This window comes from Topomyia yanbarensis, chromosome 3 (assembly GCF_030247195.1).
Source record: "Topomyia yanbarensis strain Yona2022 chromosome 3, ASM3024719v1, whole genome shotgun sequence".
Taxonomy (NCBI): Eukaryota; Metazoa; Arthropoda; class Insecta; order Diptera; family Culicidae; genus Topomyia; species Topomyia yanbarensis.
This window is the reverse complement of record NC_080672.1, coordinates 306,187,761-306,208,187: the sequence shown is the minus strand read 5'-3', so window position 1 is coordinate 306,208,187 and position 20,427 is coordinate 306,187,761. Positions and strand designations below refer to the sequence as shown.

The 20,427-nt window shown below is 40.7% G+C and overlaps 1 protein-coding gene and 1 long non-coding RNA gene across 3 annotated transcripts; both read right to left on the bottom strand.

Annotated features, from left to right (window-relative positions):
• Positions 1–1,839: 1,839 nt before the first annotated feature.
• On the bottom strand, positions 1,840–17,268 carry LOC131689515 (armadillo repeat-containing protein 8-like). Of its 2 annotated transcripts, none has more exons than XM_058974656.1 (10): positions 17,129–17,268; positions 16,093–16,513; positions 15,568–16,037; positions 15,295–15,510; positions 5,374–5,445; positions 5,081–5,308; positions 4,836–5,018; positions 4,636–4,779; positions 4,415–4,572; positions 1,840–2,969 (listed from the first exon to the last, which is right to left on the bottom strand). In XM_058974656.1, the coding sequence occupies exons 1-10, from the start codon at positions 17,150–17,152 to the stop codon at positions 2,933–2,935; spliced, it is 1,953 nt and encodes a 650-aa protein (XP_058830639.1). In that variant the 5' UTR covers positions 17,153–17,268; the 3' UTR covers positions 1,840–2,932. The 2 variants fall into 2 exon arrangements, with proteins under 2 accessions (XP_058830639.1, XP_058830638.1); XM_058974655.1 differs by having other exon boundaries at positions 1,840–2,952.
• Positions 17,269–19,962: 2,694 nt separating this feature from the next.
• LOC131689569 (uncharacterized) lies at positions 19,963–20,427 on the bottom strand. The gene is made up of 3 exons (XR_009305419.1): positions 20,272–20,427; positions 20,133–20,205; positions 19,963–20,078 (listed from the first exon to the last, which is right to left on the bottom strand). It is a non-coding gene; the product is annotated as an uncharacterized LOC131689569 (long non-coding RNA).

Here is a 20,427-nt window from a genome sequence, read left to right as displayed (position 1 = left end):
GCGATCTGTAGAAAGTTTCAAATTAAACTCTTTGCACTTTATCGTGAAGGGTCCTCAGAATTTCGGTTTTGAAAGGATCCGCGCTAATGTTAAAGGGACAGACAGAATAGTCGGAACGGAAACCTAGGAGTGAACAATTTTTGTCTAATCATGAATTGCTTTTTCCAGCGAGCAGAAAAACCAGGCATTATGCCAGATTTATCTGGCACAGTCAGCTTTTTTCAGCTTCCAGACAAACCTACAAATTACGCACAAATTTTGGAAATTTGTGTTATATTGTTCCATACTCAACGCAAATTGATTGATGAACTTTCTATGGAACATTGCAAGCTGGCGTCATCTGCGTAAAAATGTTCGAAAAAATGGCAGTTCAGCGAACTTGTGTACTGGGTGGAATCGAATATTCAACAAGCTCTCTCAACTGTTAGAAAAGTGAGGTTATACATTTTCATGCAATGTTCTATGTAGACAAAAACGTATGTCAAATTTCGATGAGATTGAGGTAGCTCATTTTTTGCCACAATCTTAGTTGAACCACAGACTAACAGACATAACACTCGAAAACAATGCTTCACCAGCTTTAAGTTATTTTAAATATATTTTTATTTGGGATTATGGTCGAATTTACGATAATGCTACCACTGACATATGCAAAAGTATGCGGGGAATAAACAATCAGTGAAAAATGGTCCCAAGTCTGAGGGATAACCCGCTGGCAAATGAGTTTTTGGGACGGTTTATAAAAGGTGGAGCTAGTGTTCTGGGAAATTTGGTCGGTGTTAAGTCAGACCGGACTAAGTCGCAAAACATCAAAAAATGAGATAATGATGTCACTGGATAAGAAATTTCGTCAGTTACATTCGACTTTTGCCAGATTTGGAAAATGTAACAATAATCAAGAATTATGACAAAAATAATTTTCAATTATAATGTAAAGGATGCTACGATTCAAACTTTAAACTCGTTTTTCTCGAAATCAATATTTTGTCACTTAGTCCGGTCTGACTTAACACCGACCATTTGGTGGATCGATATTTTTTGGGGGATTTCGCTCATGTTATCTGTTAGTGTGTTGTTGAACTGATAGATTTTCTTTGAAAAACAGTGGCAAACTTGGCAGCGAGTCAGGGAATTTTGTCCGGACAAATTTGACACTTTTCATATTGTGTCTGGAACTGCTCAGAGATGAAGGGCGTCCTAACATATCGGTAATGCAGATGAACTTTAATCAGAATGGCGGTTGGCAAACGTTGGTCCATCGTTACAAAAACTAACTGAATATTGATAATTTTCAGCGGAATTTGCGTGTCGAAAAATCATGACACATTTGTTATTGATTTTAGATCCCCAATTTAATCGTTCAGTTTCTTGTACGAGCGATACTATTGAAATAGCTCTATTAGTCGATATAGAAGAACGCCGCCAACTATCTGTGCATGCTATGCTGGCGAAGTGGTAAGCAAACCCGGTTAAGCCATACGGAAATCGATTCGGAATCTTGAAGGGACTCCAGCTCAACCGATTGAATCCGTATCAGTTGTTGTATTTGAGCTGGAATCCATTCAGGATTCCATTCCGGTTTCCGAAGCTTTTCGATATGATATTAATGAATGTTAACCGATTACAATCCATCAATGTGCTCCAGTACACGTTTCTTGCTCCAGAACAAAAAAACTTGTTCCCGTTTGCTGCCAGAAGAGAAAAGAGAAGAAGTAAATACGGAAACGATTATATACTTGTTTGTTCCGGAGTACTTCCAGTTTTTCCTGGTACTGGACCTGACCTATTAATTTTTAATTTACCCTTAGGCTGTCATCAGAACGAATTCTTCGAAGAGAATTTTAATAATAATTTGATCACTGGATTTATTTCACATCTCTGTGTCCCTATTATTATGGATCTTTACGGAACAGGTATATCAAAGATTTTAGGAGATAATTCACGTCAGCCTCGATAATTAAACAAATAACAATTTCCATTATGTACATGCTGTTATGGGGCTATCTAGAGTTTTTGTAGGACACGAAAATCGCACAGACTAACTGATTTTGGCATACTCATAGTCTGCCCCACAGTAAAAAAAAAAACAAATTATAAACTTGGTTTCGTTCCTACTAAATGCCTTTTGACACCGTGCTTTCGTTTGTGACTTAAATTTCATTAATTGCGTTGGAAGGATCTATCTGCTTGGTGTACGCATTTTTTTCAATAAAGCATGCGGTCCACTATGTAATGACATTCCTGTTCTCATTCATTCTTACAAGTACATGCATCAGTACGTGATTTTATAGCAAAAACTCTCAGTTTCCGCTTTCCAGTCTAAGTTTCTGAGTTACACTGAATTGAAGTTGAAAATATATACAATTTGTGTGTCCATATACATACAATATGATTTTCGCACTCTACAATATATCGGACTGACGGCGAGAGAGCAAAATTGATTAGAGCCCGGTTTCAGAATCGTTTCACGGTCAAAATTTGGAAACAAATAAACTAAACTATTCAACAAGATCATCTGCTACCGAACAAAATGCATCTCTCGTGCCAGCCTAGTCACGTGTTGTGTTTGTTCACAGATACTAAATAAATTAATAAAATTAGAATAAACTTAACAAACATTGCTGCCAAACGACATCTCCCATCGTTCCAAAATTTGCAATTTTGGAAGTTACAGCAGGCTCAGGGACACCTCGTTACGATTCGTAGTGACACCTGTTGCTACTGCGGGCATATCGAGCTAAGAGAAATAGCCACAGCTTGTGGCAGCAATAGAGGAAGATACTTTTAACCATTATTCCAACAGTTGCAAACAACACGTCAACAATGGATCCACGATGGTAATGGTGATAGTTGTTGTGGTGGTGGTGGTTGTTGTTTTTGTGTTGATAGACACTAGAGGGACAAACTCAGTGCTCGTCCGAGAAGTCGAACCTTAAAATCTCCTGCCGTATGCTGTGTAGTGTAGCAATCCATTGGGTTGAAAAGAGCAAAAACAAACGGAATTTATTTATTTCAATTACCATTGATGGATGTCAGATTTTACTCGAGGAGTAAATCGCTATGATGGACAATGGATACTATTTCTGGACTTAATTACAATATTATCGGAATAAAGGGACCAAACGAGGATACAAGGTACGATAAGTTCTTCGAGCTCAAACATTTTCTTATTAGCGTAGTGTCTTTTAGCATATGAATTGCAGCGAGCTGGACATGTAGTACGCATGTCGGAAGACGGACCAACTAAATGATTGCCAGCTACTCTTTACGTAAAGTCGAAATCAAAATTTTTTTACTCCTTCGTAATTCTTGTTACTACGTAGAATAAAAACTTTCAATAATTTCAATTTCGCGTCTCTTGCTGTGGCAATGACATCTGCCGAAATTTTAACTACTAAGGGCCGATTTCTTAACTCACGCCTTTTAGAACAGGTTTAAAACATGCAGTAGTTCTTCGGTTTGACAATTAGAGGCGCTACAGTAATTAAATGTCCGTCCATACTGCGAATGTACCATCTATACATACACGATTATCTCAAAACACGTTTATAATATAGAATCGAAATTTTCGAAAGAATTATTTAGAATGACCTTCTGAATCACTCAAAAGTAGTTTTGTATTCTAAAAACCTATCAAGTACTTCTACCGGGAGATTAATTTTTCTCTGATATCAAGAATTCACTTGGAAGTAGAAAGATACATCAAACCTGAAGATACTCTAACCAATCAGAATAGGTCAGGCTCAGTAACGGCTTGCACTGTGAACTATTGGGAATATTATTAGTATCTAAACACGTGTTCCCGCCTGTAACACTTTGAAGCTCCTATTTAGCTAATGGATCAACCCTTGGGTACAAAATTGCCATTTTCAAACATGAAACATCAGCCATCACCCACCAAACTAAACAATACTCCTTTCCCTACATTGTCCCTGATCTCTATAAAATCTGAAAAAAAAAAAACTGCGATTTGTTGTACAAATTATATGAACGTATTTTCATTTGAATACGTCTTTTTTATCAAAAATGTTCTTTCGTTTAGCGAGTGATAATGAAAATCACGTTTACACTTCGATATTCGCGTTAGGGACCAGTTGAGAGCTTTAATAAAACATACCCAAAATTGTGTTTATTGCGAAACACATTATATAAGTATTATTGATAGTTATAAAGGGTTGTATTAAACATAACAAAAAATAATCAGTTTTTGAATCAGGCTTCGGAAAACAGGAATCAAATAGCGATTTTGAAAACTGCTCAAATGTAAAGAGAGCATCTAAACCATTTACAATATTTATATAATCGAGTACTTATTCAGAACACTAGTCAATTTCAATTCTTACTAGGTACGTAAATCCACTGTCAATTATCTCTAGACTCCTCAGTCGATACATGTCGGGATATTTATACTTACTCTTCATAGAACTGTGAGTCTCGGGGTGTCATATGCAATAGTTGTTCTAAATTCTCCAGAATTCCCGATTCTCGCAGCATTTTTTGCCTCCCGCTTTTGTCCATAAGGTTTCGCACTACGAACACAGCTCCCATCTGCAGTTTATTGTCAGACACGACCTGTGATAAACCAGACACAATGTCAATGATGTTTTTGTAAGGCCAACATTTGACTCAACTCACCAAAAACTCTCTAATTTTCTTAAGAATATTTTCGTCCTCAAGCACGTAATCTTTATCACGTGCACCGGCCGTAATGTTACTTATAATTATTAAAGCTTGCTCCTTCACTTCAGGCGGATGGGGTCCATCCAGGACTAGATTAACCTGTGTATAAAGATTCAAATTAGGATAAAATAAATAATCAATTTGATTCAAATTACCGCCCGTAACACCTCCGATGCGTGCTCCGACATAATGATTTCGATGTGCAGAGTATTGCTCAGTAGGTTCCTCAACAGCCCTAGGGTTTTCATTATCACACGCTCATCCGAATCGCCCAACAGTTGGAATATCCGATCCGTACCTAACGTGTTGATTATTTTCGACTTGACGTGTTGTTCGGCCTTCGCGTTCGAAATAATTATTTTCATTTTTATTTACATATGGTAACTAACTCGGAAATTACCTGGAAAGCCATATTCATAAGTGCCCAGCTGCCATTTAATCGAAGTGCCGGGTCACTATGTTTGGTCAGTTCACTTAACATCTCCACCGCGCCCGATTCAAGCATTGGTTCTTTTGCAGGTGAGAACTCCAACAGCAGATTGCAAATAGTCGACGTGACCACGGTTAACAGTTCTAGGGAAGGTTCACCAACCAACAGATCCATCAGAGGGCGCCACACCGAATGATCCTGGAAAGGTAAATATTTGTGGAATGCTGCAGGACATCGTAGTACGGCGAGTAAATATGGCTTACCTGGAACGTTGTTCGCAGTAATTGCACCGATCTAGACAACGAATGGAGACACCGGACCGCGGAGAGTCGAACCTGAAATGAGAACCGTTAATGAAATTTAAATGTGTTATCAAAATTGGACACTGCGATGAGCTCAATGCTAGTTGTGTTTAATGTCAATAAAAAAGAGTATATATTATTTCCCTTTATGGGCAACTAGGGCCGAGGGTGGTGGCTAGCGCATTTCATACATCCTCAACCTGACGGACAAAGCTATGGTGCCTTGAGCACAGGCAACGCAGAACCAAGGCCATCATAAAAATGAAAGGTTCTGCGCTTGAGATGGACTTCCTCCGATTGCCAGACGGAAAGCTGTAATTGTAATTGCGTGGGACTTTGTATATATAGTAGTCTGTTTGTGAGTCCTAATGTGATCGCGTGTATAAGGAAGCTGTGAGTTTTAGAATGAGTGGGCGTGGCTGGTCACTGATTGCTTGATAGTGTGTGGAAGTCTTTTTTGCGATTGTGCGAGTACTAGGTTCACGCTTGAGAACACCTTTTTTCAGGTGTACTAAAACGTACACTTAATCACTACAAAGTGCCTTAAAACAGCTTTTTTCATTTTTATTTGCGTGACTTTAAATGTGACGAATGCGTCACGTGTCTCGAAACAGCGTTTCGAAGTACATAATTTATTAGTGTTAAAACTGTCCATATTAGCGATTTCAGATCATCTACAATGTTCGCGTGTGTAAAAAAACGCCATCGTTTGGCAATATTATTTGAAAAAATGATCATAGTATACCATAGAAAATTTATTTTTGAACCGAAGAGATAGCGCCTGGATTTTTATAAATTCTGCGGAAGACATATTGTCTCTGTCACTCACAGTAATTGAGTTATGAGACGTTTTCTTAGTTTAACTTAGTTGATCGCCCTTTAGTTTCCCGTGATAGATCAAAGCCTGTTGAAATTGCATATTGAACCAATTGTATGATACTTGGGAGTAGAAAATCATACTCAACGTGCATCCTAAAGAGACTAAGATTATAGTATGATCAATAATGTAGATGGCCACACCCATGCAGGTCAATTCTGGGATGGGAAGGAATGTTAGTTCAACACCTGTGACTGTTATGACTGAGAAATTCTCTGCATCATCCACAAGTGTCGCAGGATAGGATTGGTGTTAGTAGGTAGGGAAATGAATCAGGATATATCTTGGTAGATATTGTGATTTAGCTAAGTACTCACGCGTTTTGTCTTTCCAGTTTAGATCAAAGTTTTCAGGAGTGTGACCTCCAGTAGAAATATGAATACCGTTCGAATAGGTATTTGAATAATTATTCTTCTACGGGGCGTTACATAAAAGGCCAAAGCTGCATGGAATATAATAGGGGTATCTATTCACCTATAGACAATATTATCTTAGTAATATGTACGAAAGTCGCTCGCAATCAATTTCCGAGAATTCGAAACGAGAAATTTGAACTGCGAACAGCCGACCATCGGGAGTAGTGCTTCTTATTAACACTTCAATGATCATTTCCACAGTTTTCAGTACAAAGCAAGCGTATAAAAATTATAAAAGATATCTCAATTGAATCTGAAGAAATTCACTGCGAAATGTCAATGACAAGTTGGCATCTCCACTCTCCATATCAGACACGTTTTCATAATTGGGTTAAATGCCAAACTGCAAACGTTTATAATGCGTAATGAATACAATAAACACAACGACACGGGCTCTTGATCCATCGGCGGCCCAGAAAAAGAATAGATAGGAGAAGAGCAATTGTAAAAACTTTTCGCAGTCCGTTTGCTCAAACTAAAAATATTTTATTTTAGTAACAAGTAAACCAAACCCTTAAATCTACTTACAATAATTTTCACGAGTTATTCTACTGATAACAAGGTTATGTCTCTCCTTACGCAGTGTACCACCAATAGCAATCTATTTGCCCTATCTTAATCGCCTCGCACGAGGATCTTGTGGGATATTGGCCACATGACAAAGCACTTGTTGCTAAAGCTGGAATTAATTGGTGTTAACACTGTTCGATGGAATTCACAGAACATTTTCTTAAATATAATTATTACCTTGAAGAATTCAATTTGTAGATTAGCACTAAACACGTTAGATGTAGCAATCAATGCAGATTAATTTCACTTTTGTTAACATCTAGGTTTTCTCTTACATCTAATGATTTCTTGATGCAACGCCTTATTTAGAGGCTGACTTTTTAATGAAGCAACGATTCTAGAGATCGAGGGGCTGGATCGTACCTATCTTAACACCCCGACCCGTATTGCCTATCCATGGTTGGCCTTACTATCATTTAGAACATCCAGAAGAGCTACCTTGATCACTGGTCGTTGTAATGTTCCATTATTAGTTAGCACGTCAACTTTACGTACCTGGTCGTCTAGTCCTGGGTAGGTCTTTATTACACGGCCTCGCAACCAACCGTTTCGCACAGTTTCGTCTACCACAATCACTAAATCACCTTCCTGCAATGATTTTTGTTCCGAAAACCACTTGGTTCTTCTGGCGATAGTTGGAAGATAAGCTTGAACCCAACGCTTCCAAAATTGGTTGAGTAGATGCTGTAAGAGTTTCCAGTTTGTTCGCAGGCAGATTGATTCATGTGCTGGAGACCTATTCGTGTTGGAGGCTCCGCCCGAGCTCATTAGGAGGAAGTTGTTCGGGGTTACTACTTCCAATTTGCTCTGGCGTCTCCAAAGGTACAAATGTAAGCGGATGTGAGTTGACGATCATCTCTGCTTCCGATAAAAGCGTTGTTAGTCCCTCGTCGTCCAACTTGTCACGATGGGACAGTACTTTGAGGGCCTCCTTCACTGAGCGAACTTTTCTTTCCCATGCGCCACCCATGTGAGGGGCTGATGGCGGATTGAAGTGCCATTCTGTTTCAGCATTGGTAAATGCTGCTGCTATCGAACGGTTAATTGTTTTGATCACTTCAGACAGTTCTCTCGCTGCATCTCGGAAATTGGTGCCATTGTCGCTGAAGATCTGTTGAGGTGTCCCTCTTCTAGCGATGAACCTTCGGATAGCCATTTGCAAGACTCCGCAGATAATGAATTCACCACCTCCACATGAATGGCACGCACTGTGAGGCAGGTGAACAGTGCCACCCAGCGCTTATGGTTGCTTCTTCCTCGTTTCACTAGTAACGGTCCAAAGTAGTCCAATCCAACAAATGTGAATGGACGAACATACGGAGTGACTCGTATCTGTGGGAGTGGCGCCATCCTTGGCTCGATCGGTTTAGTTCGGTATACACGGCACCACATACACTTCTTCACGATCTTGTTCACGACTGACCGTAGTTTAGGAACGTGGAATTTCTGTTGCATTTCATTCATCACTGTACTTTTGTTAGCATGACCGTATCGTTGATGAAATCGTAGAATGAGCAATTCCGTTACATGGCTCTGCCTAGGTAACATCACCGGATTTCGGAAGTTAAAACAATAGTATGCAGCCTTCGGATCTATGCGACTTTCCAACGGAGATAAACCTTTTAGTGGGCTAGTCTTACCAAGGCGTAAACGCTGGGCAATCGGCAAATCAGCGTTTTGTTTCAGTACCACAATTTCCGTCTCAAAAGCTTCAGCTTGTACCATTCGCCACAAACTTTTCTCTGCAACTATATAATCGTGCTGAGTTAGTGAAACGCTCCGTGATACTGGTGACGCTCTTTCGTGTGAACGACATTTTCTCGCAAAATGATGTAAATACGCAAGTCGTTTCAAGAGATCTTCAAAACGAGAAAACTTAGAAAACTCGACCAATTCTCGGTTTGACGTTCGCCTATGTACGTGAAGGTTTCGTAGTTCCTCCTTCGCCTCATTTAGATCAAACTTCCTCGAAGGCCAGTTTGTTTCTGGCAAATATAAAAATCAGGCCCTCGAAACCAAATGTTCTGAGCATCGAAACTTGGTCCGCTTCCCCACTTTGTTGCATGATCGGCAATATTCATCTTAGTTGGTACCCAATTCCATTCCTCAATCGTTGTTTCGGCAAGTATCTCTACGATTCTGAAGGCTACGTATTGACGATATTTACGAGGGTCTGCCTTGAGCCACGATAAAACAGTCGTCGAGTCTGTCCATAAGAACCGTTGCTGAATAGGTAAATTGTGATTTTCTGTTATTGTTTTCATCAGCCGAACTCCCAACACTGCGGCGTTTAGCTCATTTCTGGGAATTGTTGTAGGGGAGTAACCTTGGCTTTGGAAGCTACCAGTATACATCTTGGGGTGTTACCATCCATGATACGAAAGTATGCAACGCAACAGTACGCCAGCTCACTTGCATCTACGAACACATGGAGTTGCAGTGACTGATAACTTTGTTGTCCATAATTAGGAAAATAGCATCTGGGTATTCTCACACGATCTAGTTCTGGTGCAAGTTTTACCCATCGCTGCCAGTTTGTGAAATCGTTCTCTTTAATAGGTTCATCCCACATCCTGTATGATAATCTTTCCGTGAATTGTATAGGTGGCAATTAGTCCTAGCGGATCAAACAGGCTCATGACAACTTGTAAAATTTGCCTCTTGGTTGGAATAATTTCGCTCGTTAGTAAAGGTTGTAGATCTGATCTAAACTGTGCGGCGAACACGAAGACATCTTCGTCCGGAATCCACATCATACCTAGCACACGTTCTGCTACTGTTGTTTTTTCTGCTGAAAAGCTTTTTACAGCATTCGTCGTCTCTACACTGACCCGTCTCAGAACCTGATCTGAATTAGATTGCCAATTCCGGATTTCGAAACCAGCTTTACTGTCTATTGTACGCACATCCACTGCTAACTTTGCTGCCTCTTCGATGGTGTCTCTGCTGTCCAGGTAGTCATCCAGTCGCTGCTTCAGGATACCGTTCTGAAAAATCTCGGGCATTTGTGTTTTTTACATATTGCGCTGAGCACGGAGAAAAGCTTGCCCCAAACGTAGCCACATCCATGATGTAGATCTCAGGCGTGGAATGTTCATCGCTGCGCCACAGAAGCCCTTGTGAGTGCCGATCTTCTTCTCGAATCTGTAGCTGATGAAACATTTGGCGAATATCGCCCGCAATAGCGTACTGCCTTTGTCGGAACCGACATAAAACAGATAAGAGCGGAGTTAAAAGATCCGGTCCTTTTAGCAGCTTGGAGTTAAGCGAAATTCCATTAACTGTTGCAGCTGCGTCCCATACGACCCGTATCTTGTTTGGCTTACGAGGGTTACAGACTACTCCCAAAGGCAAATACCACACACGTTGGTGGTCTGTGTTGCCTAGTTCTTCTGTGGTCGCTTTGTGAGCATACCCTAGTTCTTCATACTCAGCAATCTGGTCAGTCACTGCCTTCTGCAGGTTCGAATCTAAACGTAGCCGGCGTTCTAAGCATTTGAGCCTAAGCACTGCCATCGGGTAACTATTTGGAAACACTACTTTATCAGTCTTCCAGAGCAATCCTGTCTCGAATCGGCCAGATGCCGTCCTCCTTGTTGTTTCCTGCAAAATCTTGCGGGCGCGTTGATCCTCCGTCGACTCCGGTACGGCCAACGTAGTGACTCCCAAATCTTCCAGGGCAAAATAATCTTTCACCAAATCATGAAGTTTTCGATCATCATTAGAGCAGTTACAGACATGAATCATGACTCTGTCGTGTCCCGCTGTTTCGTGCCGACCTCCAAACACAGTCCATCCCAATCGTGTCTTAATAGTTACCGGTTCTACCGGTTCTAAGAGGCAACTTAAGCCTCGCATTGTCAACTCCTATCAGGATTCTCGGTGCAGCCTCTAAGTAGCTTTGGATAGGGAGACCTCTCAGGAACGCAAATCGTTTCGATAGTTCTTGATAATCCAGATATTTTGCTTCGGGAGACATAGATTGTCTACTGTTCGAACATTTTGCAGAGTATATTTAGATTGACGATCAACTCCAGATATGGTTAATTGCACTCTTTTTGAAGACGACTCTTTCCTGCTTACATTGCTAGTCCATTGGAGACAAAATGAGCTTTCAACTCCTTCCAATCCTAATTCATCAGCGAGACCATTCTCCAGCAGCGTTAGATCCGATCCATCGTCCAGAAACGCGAATGTAGAAACAGATCTTATGGCAATGTGCCGATAAGCTCCAGCGGTTAGCTTGTTGAATATTTTCTTCATCTGCTTTCGAAGTTTCTGAATGCAGTAGTTTATGATGTGGCTCCGTGCAACCGTGTATACCACATGGTTGCTAGTTCTACAAGGCCACTTACCATGTCCGCTTAGACAACGCCTACACAATTCATTTTGCTCCACAAACTTAAGTCGTTCAAGAAGAGTAAACTTGAAGAATTTGTCACAGTTCCGGATTCTGTGATCAGTGCACTGACACGCTAGACATGGTCTCCTCTCTCTATTTTGGTTTGAATAGGTAGCTGTTAGTTTCTCACCTGGCTCTGAGCCAGGTTCATTATCGCTAGAATGAGTGTTGACAAAGCCATGCTTCTCTTTCTTTAAACTGCGACGGGAGCTGAATGCTCTTAATGAAGCATCGGAAATGCGCTGACAATGAAGCCCCCACTCCAAGCGCATACTAGGTGGTAACTTTCCTACTAGCTCCATTAGCAGCATCGGTTTGGAGAGATGGGCTTGTAAATTGGACGCCTCGATGTATGTAACTCGGTTTCGCACCTCTCTCCCGAATGTTACTAGCGTTTCAAGTTTGTTTACGTTCGGAGAAGGGGCGGAACGTATTCTTGAAAGCAAGCAATGAAGCAGTTGCTCCGGTCGGCCGCATTCATCTCTAAGTGTGTCAATCATTTCCGGGATTGCTGATGGAAGAATGTGGATACTCTGGACTTTCTCTCTCGCACTTCCTATTAGGCTTTTCTGTAGCCTCGCGAGGTTTTCATCAGGCTGTATTCCACACATAGCCGTAGTAGCTTAAAAACATTGGCCACTCTAAAGGATCACCCGAGAATTTAGGCAACTCTTTGCTGACGACGTAGCGTGTTGCAAGCTGTTGCGGACTGATGAGACCGTCTGTTGGCCATACGGTAAGCGACGGTGGAAAGTGTGCTGGGGCAGATTGTGGAGGCAACGGACAGTACTCCGACGGGTTTGATGATGGTATTGGCTGTTGCACTATAAATGATGGATTCGGTGTAATATTAATTTCTGTGGGATGATATTGATTATTGGGTATCACCGGTGGTTGCCGCCTATGCATATGTTCAGGGGCGAGTTCGGGTATAGATGAAATAATATGTCGCTGTGCTCCTGGGGCGCTCATAACTTGTACTGCAATACTGGCAAAGACCGACTACCATATAAGCGGTTCAAACTCGAAAGACTGACGCAGAGTACTGCACTGGATAATTTTGAAGAAGGGATCAGGAGTGCGATTTTACGAAGTTTTCTTACAGAGTTAAGTTCTGAAGTGTTAAAACGTTTACCACTGTTTAGGAAAGCAAAGGTAGTACAAAGCTAGTATCAGACCTGCATGAGACCTCAAGAAGTCACTTTTGGAGGTATTTGTCAATGTATATTTGTCCGTAGACGGTTCCCGCTTTAAAAAAATTGGCTTATTTTGACACATCTATTCTTCGCTTGCCACACAAAAAACTTTTTGTACAATTCGACAGCTTCATCTTAGGCCAATACGGTTAAGCTTTTATAGTTATATCTCTGCTTTGATTAGCCGGTATATTAATATATGCTGTTACTTAGTGTAGAATTAGATTTCAATATTGCCACACAATCGGGATTAGCGAATCAGAAAAGGTGACTATATGTCAGTGATTTACTCAATGCAGAGCGGATAAAAGCTATGATGCAAAACCTTAAAGTCCAAGAAAATTCTAACATGTTGTTAGTCGCCCCTTACGACATGGGCGGTGCTCAGTGGTGCGCTATTCTTTGCTGAAAAAGTGCAAAAAGATTTTAGCCCGCCGGACACCGCACGGCCTTTGTACGTCTTATCTTCTTGAGCAAAATTTCTTAGCGAAACTCCTTTGACTTGAGTACAGTGAGATGCTCGACCCATTCTATAAAAATCTTTGCCTTATTCAACGTTTAAATACATTTATAAGCATACAGGATTCAATATTTACAAAATAAAACGTTTAATGGAATTGTGTAAATTAATAACCGGTTAATATATTGCACACACCTATTATATTGGCCACACATAAAAACTATTGCAGTTTTGTGTTGCATCTGGACAAGAATTGTAAATATAATCAGCGCCAACAATCCACTAGTAACTTGACAGATACCAGGGCTTGTGTGTGCGATAGGTGCGATTGAGACTGCTGTAACTTGATATGTGTAATTGAGACAAAAACAAAATAATCTATCACACACATATTTTATTAACCAGCAGTGCATGCGCTCCGCAAGTGCCCTATGCGATAGGTATCGGGTTGCCACTCTTCCGTGTTTAACCCGGAGACTTCCGTTTTAAGAGACGATCTCCGGGATTTACACCAATTTCTCCAGGTCTAGTGAGACGATGAATAATTTTAACTGAATTTGTTTGTTTCAAACGAGTTCTTCTGGCGTTAATATTGGCGTGTTGTTGCAACCTCTTTAGCCACTGTGATGATGAATAACCGAATTTGCGCCCAGCAACAATAGAAGACTTCGCACAGTGCTTCCCAGACGGATACACTGCCGTGATACGCATAACAGTCCCACCTGCATAGGAAATCTATAGCAAATGGGACTGTTATGCGGATCACGGCAGCACAGGTGGGCACATTTTTTTCTACGTTGAGTGAGGTTGTCATTTTTCTTCGAGGAAGCCGATAAAATAGGTACTAGCGCGTCTGCCGGAAGCTTCAAGCCAAAATCAAGGCCATAAACGATCGGAATAAATCACATCCAGCGCAGGTACGTGCAACAAGTCGTAGCGATTGTATGCTGTTCGCCAGAAAATCATTCCCCAGAATTCCACCCCCAGGAAACCATCCTCCAGAATATACTATTACCCAGAAAGTCATTCTCCAACATGTACCATCCCCCAGAATTCCATCCACCAGAATATGCACTATTTCCCGGAAAGACATTCCCAGAAGTTTTACTTTTTCTATTGATTTGATCTTTTCAACCGATTTTTCGGGTAAATAAATGTATACCATATGCCAACCATTGTATCAAACGTTTAAAAACCATTTTCAATATAGTTCGTTCTGCGATAGAATAATCATTGCCTGATATGATATCGAATATAAGTATTATCGTTTTTCCATACTCGACCATACGAACAACGGGTTCTTTAGAACGGTCACCATACCATCCCAGAATATGCTTTTTCCCATATACATTTTGACACCATACCATTTACCGATGCCTAAAATGTTATGGTAGAGAAAAAATCTCTTCCCTTTCACTTTCCAATTCTAGCGAATAATAAGTTTTTTTTGTTACACGTCATCTTCTGAAGGAAGCTTCGTTGACACCAAATGGGATGTCGCTTTATCCAATTGACCTATCGTCGTAATATTGCAAGACGATGGTTTTGGATCATGTAAATCTAGTGGTTGTTGGAGCACGGTACACAGATATACGAATAACCAAAACCACCAGAGCAGTATTAACCTCTGGTACAATGTAGTATAATGTAGGATACATGGATGGTATTGGAAATGGTAACTAAAATAAACCCATGGCTTTCTGGGAAATGGATTTCTGTGGAATTGTATACAATCAGTCGTAGCACAAAAGGTTTGCGACGGGGGTCGACTTTGAGTATAGCGATCGGAGGTTCTACAATATCGATGTTGATTACGAACGCAAGAACGAGAACTCTTCCATTAGCATTCGTGAATAAACCGATCTGGTACAGACCGCCTGCATCCATAGATTCTTAAACATACCCCTTTTTTGACGAACCATTACAACCAAAAGGATATGTTAAAGCATTTACAATGTTACCTCTGGACATGTGTCTTTCAATCCGTTCAGTACTTCCTCCATCAGTCCGTCCATCTCGATGATTCGCTTCCGTATGTCCTCGTCGTTTGCGGCGAGTGAAGCGAAACATCGGAACGCTCCCTGGCGCGACAATGGCGACGGACAGCGGATCAAACTTGCAAGCGAACAAATCAAATGATTACTGATGGCCGCCAGACGCTGCAGTTCAGAGTCAATCTTGAAACAAAACGAGGTTAAATAGTTCAGGTCAACAATACAACGAATGAAGCAAACCTCAGCCAAATATGCCAATGTTTCGGCTGCCGTCGCTCGTGTTTCTTCTTCGAAGTCCACTGAACAGAGCCGTGCCAAGCTGGGTAGTGTTTTATAGACGATTCTATAGTCATCCGCACGCAACGAGCCCGACCGGTGCAGGTAGGTCAAACAACGACTGGCTGATAACTGAATTTGAACGTCGCGTGTTCTCGATAACAGTTCCGTCAGAATGTCTAGTATCGAGCGATTTTCATGGCAAGTCAGACACACTATGTCCGATACGTACTTGTTAGTGAAGCACATTGCCGCGAGACACTTGAGGGCAGGTACTTGAAGGATAGTGAGTTGGCTAGTCATCAACCGTGCTAGGAACGGAATTACGTTGGCCTGGCAAAGATTTTTCTGCTGGTGGGACGAGTGACACAACGGTACAAAAATATTTGCCACATACACCTGACACTGAATGGAGCTCTCTGGGCAAGCGAGATCTGAAAAATTTAACATTATTCGTAGAATATTCATCGGTTTTGTCTCTGTACTTACGAATCAATCGAACCAGATTTCCTATGTTAGAATGCAGCAATTCAATTGGTGCAAACGGGTACTGAAGGACGGTTTTCAGGGCACCCAAGCATGTCTCCATTAGGCGCCTTTCAGTGTTAGGATTGACCACGATTCCTAACAGCACCTGAACCGTCTCATAATAAATCAATGAATGCACCTGAGATTCTGTTCCTTTGGCCAACGAACCAATTACGATGGCCGCATCTAATCGTAAGTTGGGTGCTTTGGTTTCATCACGCAACAAGGAAATCAATCTGGGAACGATACCCTGAGAAATGACAGAACCTTTCTTCTTGTTGGATCCAATAACGGCGTTCTTTAGACATACAATAGCCTCTTGGCATTTGTACGTATCCTCCGAGTATAACTCGTCAATATAGGACCGAGAATTTTCAACGTCCTGAAAATATAACGCCAAACGATCTAATTAGAAGTGATGGTATGGGCATTTCTTTCGATACGCAATATGTAGAGAATTACATTTTCAGGTCATTTTTGTTTCAAAAAATCACTCGTGTCAGTGGCAAATGAATAATTCAAGGGTTACGAGAGAGACCTGTGGACAGTCAATCTTTATTAATTTTGCTGAAAAACATATATTACCAAATTCGATACGATTTGGAGCGTAGCAATTTACCGTTCACTTGACTAAACAAAAACACCGGCTTCGCCAGCAGACACCGCCTCTCTCGCAATAACTGTTACTACTCGCTACTCGTTATGCATGCATCGGCGCCTCTCCAGGTGCAAATAAAACCGGCGAGTGTGCGGTCCGGGTGCATCCCCACACCCAGAAAATAATTGTATTATACACACGAAAATTACATCTGTATGCAACATGCACTAACATATACAGGACAAAATACGGCTTTCTCACACGTAATACACTAGTGTGATTGTGTGCGTGGGGATGAGATTGGCGATTTTTCCTTCCAAGCAAAGGCCGCACTACAGAAGGTGGCATCGTACCAAGAAAAAAGCAAATTTAGGCACGAAAAAACGATCCTCTACTTACCATAAAACATGCAAACGGTTCCATATTTTATCTGGCGCGGTTGGTACTACTTTTCGGCTGAAAATAGCGCACTTAATACCGATTAAAGTGAGAAAAACTGACAAATCGTCACAAAGTCAAAACACACGCAATTTATTTTTTCACATTTTCTGATAGAATAAATTTTGACAGATGACGGCTTCTGTTTGAGTTCAAAGAGAATAGGAAAAGAGACGAATAGTGTGAAGCCAAAATACCTTATTGAGCAGACCAATCGTGCAATGTAAATAAACATTACTCATGCCTGAGTTGGAGGAGATAAGTATTGTAAATCTATCAAAAAAAAAATTGAATTTTCGTCAGAATTTAGTGCAATCGTGATTGTAAGGTGCATTCTAGAGTCTATGTATGAGTAAAAACAAGTTTTAGAATTATTTCATCTCTTTGTTTCGAAATGCACATCGTTTGATAAACAAATCCAACGATCGACAAAAGGTTTGTTTTCAAAATATAATAGGAGTCATTAAAGTGCTGCCTTTGGAAACGGTTGCCAAATTCTAGTGTTGAAATCATCGTAAAGGGAGTGTTGCCGTTTTGACTGATTTTCACTCTGCGTCTCTTTTACTATTCTCTTTGTTTGAGTTCAGTGCAGTGAAATGTGCAGGAAAGCACGCAACATAACTAACGTAAGATGGAAAGGTGGATACATCCCCATAAAAAATTTGACAGTTCATATATTTTTCACACGGATACGAATAACTACCAAAAGTTGAGCCAACGACACGACTAGACACTGGCATTCCAAAACTGTATCGCAAATCTGACTACCCCTCAGTGACTCTGGTAACTGGTACTGTCAAATTTAAAATTTCATGACAAAATGCATGAAACTAGCAACACTTTGGAATCTGTTATTTATTTCAAATAGTTACCGTTGCATTCCCTTATTACGAAGGGAAAATAGTGAACACACTTCCGGTGAAAATTTCAACGTGTCGACATGTTGGTTTTCACCGAGTGCTAGATAATTTGCTTTTTTCACCTTGATTGGGCGAATTACTCGTGCTGTGGTGGACCAATTTTGTGGCGCTGCGAGTTTATCGTCGGTTAGTCACAAAAAGTAAAGTCCATCGGACTATAAACGAAAATTAACTGGCAATATAGCTTTATATGCTGTGCCATTTTGGGCTTTGTTTCACAAACAAGGCAAACAGAAGCGAAGAAGAAGAAGAAAATAGTGACAACAAAACAAACCCAAGGTTTTACAGAGTGTGAAAACGGCAGGAAATGGTGGTGTATCTAGATTGTCCGGCACACTGCCGGATCCAACTAACAGCAGAATGGATTTCGAGTCTGTTTGATTGATTTGAAAACCCTCAGCATCCACTGAACAACCCCAACAAATATAGATCCAGATTACAAACAACAGGGCGAACATTATCATTAACACGGCGCAGTAACTGGATGTCAAGCCAATCCAGAAGGAACCAATCAAATACAATCCTGCGATTCCAATCCTCGTAGTGGGGCAGTGCAAGACAAACACAAAACTGGTAATGCCAACTTCACCAACCATAACGATCTCGTCGCCTGAATATCGCTGCACACTGTGCAAGCAACTGATGGCCTTTGTTTCCCTGTTGAAGCAAGAAAATGTTCGGGAAAACCAAAATTCTGTTAAGCAGGCAGCTGAAATCAAGATAGTCGAGCACGATGACCACCTCTTCATGCACATCATAATAAAACGTTGTGTGAGCCTGATGGGATTCGAATCGAGTCATCATGCTTCGATTCATACGAAGAATAACTCAAGTGCGGTGTACGTTGAACAAGGTGCCACCCCAATAACGAACCCAGCATATCAACCACCAGCAATATTCACAACATCAAAAGACACGTAGCCAACGCAATATACCGATCGATGAAGCTCTATGGTTTATCGGCAAAACGATCAATGTAAGCTCTATTCAATCCCACTCCTGCAGCGTGTGCTGTCTGACATTCCTGGACGAGAAGCTATGATCAACTCATGAAGATGTACTGGTGTGTGACTGATGATTCCCCGGCGCCGTTGATGTCAAACGATTAGGGGTATGACCATCTTCATCGGAAAGAAAATGGTTGGCAGTTCCTGTACAGAAGGCTGCTTTCCCAGTGCTGCAGTCCCAGAACGACATTCAAAGGTATATTCAAGACGATTCATTCTGAATATGGCAAAAATACGATCATCGCCAGCCAGGGCCTAGGATAACGTCACTGATAATATAACTTCCAGCGTTACGTGGATCCTTCAAGACCAGCAGATACAGTCGTACGTTCAATACAGGAAACTGAGCATAGTGACAACCGGACGACGCACTACTACTGCAAAGAACAGTAACAACATCCAATTCATTAAAATGTACCTTAATTACTATAAAATCAGAAACTGAAATAAAGGCAACCTTCGACGATTTTTGTTTTTATTGATTCATTATGAATTGATCAATTTTTCGGCATGAATTTTTCAGCAAAGCACCATTTCGAATAACTAACGAAGTTATCTATATGCTAGATTTATATTTAATTGGAACATTGTACGTGTTTTGAAATTTGTTTCAACGGTTTATTTTAAATTATCACAGTTTTAGAATAAACCGGAACTTGCAGTAATTTTATCCAAAATGAAGCTTTCTACACCAATAATTTTAACTTTGAATTTATTCTCCGTGTACGCCACAATGTGCATATTGCTGGTTGATATTCGCAACCAGGATATTCCTGCCTAAACACATTGCTTTGCTTCTTAACTAATAAAACAAAGCTCTCTGACCCACCACATAACAATGGATTTAGCGTGAGTTCGGGTGATTTAAGGTCAATGTTGAGTTGTGTTCCGGAGAACAAGAAGACGGGGCGCGTGAAGATCCGAAATCTGTTTAGCAGATCGCAAACAACAAATCACAATTTGTGATTTCGATTCAGCTTTTAGCTGCAATTATATTTGTTTAGATTAAATTTATGCAGTTATACAATAAAGACTTACATAAATCGGTATCCGTTCAATTGCATACGCTATCTCCCGCTTTTAGTGCAAACTAATTCTATCGTACGCGAATCTAGGTTAGGATAAATTTCCAATTAGGTTATATTTTAATTATTGCAATTCTATCAAATTTATTTACAGCAGTGTTTCGCAGTAGTTCTAAGATAGGTTAAGTTTTACACTAGATATTAAGTTTTAACTAGTTAATAAGTTTTACACTAGCCAATAAGTTTTAGGGTTTAGGTTTAGAAATAGAAATTCTTCCGCACGCTGTTAATCTTTTCCTTTTTCTGAT

Coding starts and splice junctions, on each gene's coding strand:
- LOC131689515 (XM_058974655.1), bottom strand. CDS start 17,152: ATGGAACCGTTTGCATGTTTTATG. Junction 5,446..15,294: donor TGAAAGACACATGTCCAGAG/GTAACATTGTAA, acceptor TTCTCATTTCAG/GTTCGACTCTCCGCGGTCCG. Junction 4,573..4,635: donor AGAAAATTAGAGAGTTTTTG/GTGAGTTGAGTC, acceptor GGTTTATCACAG/GTCGTGTCTGACAATAAACT.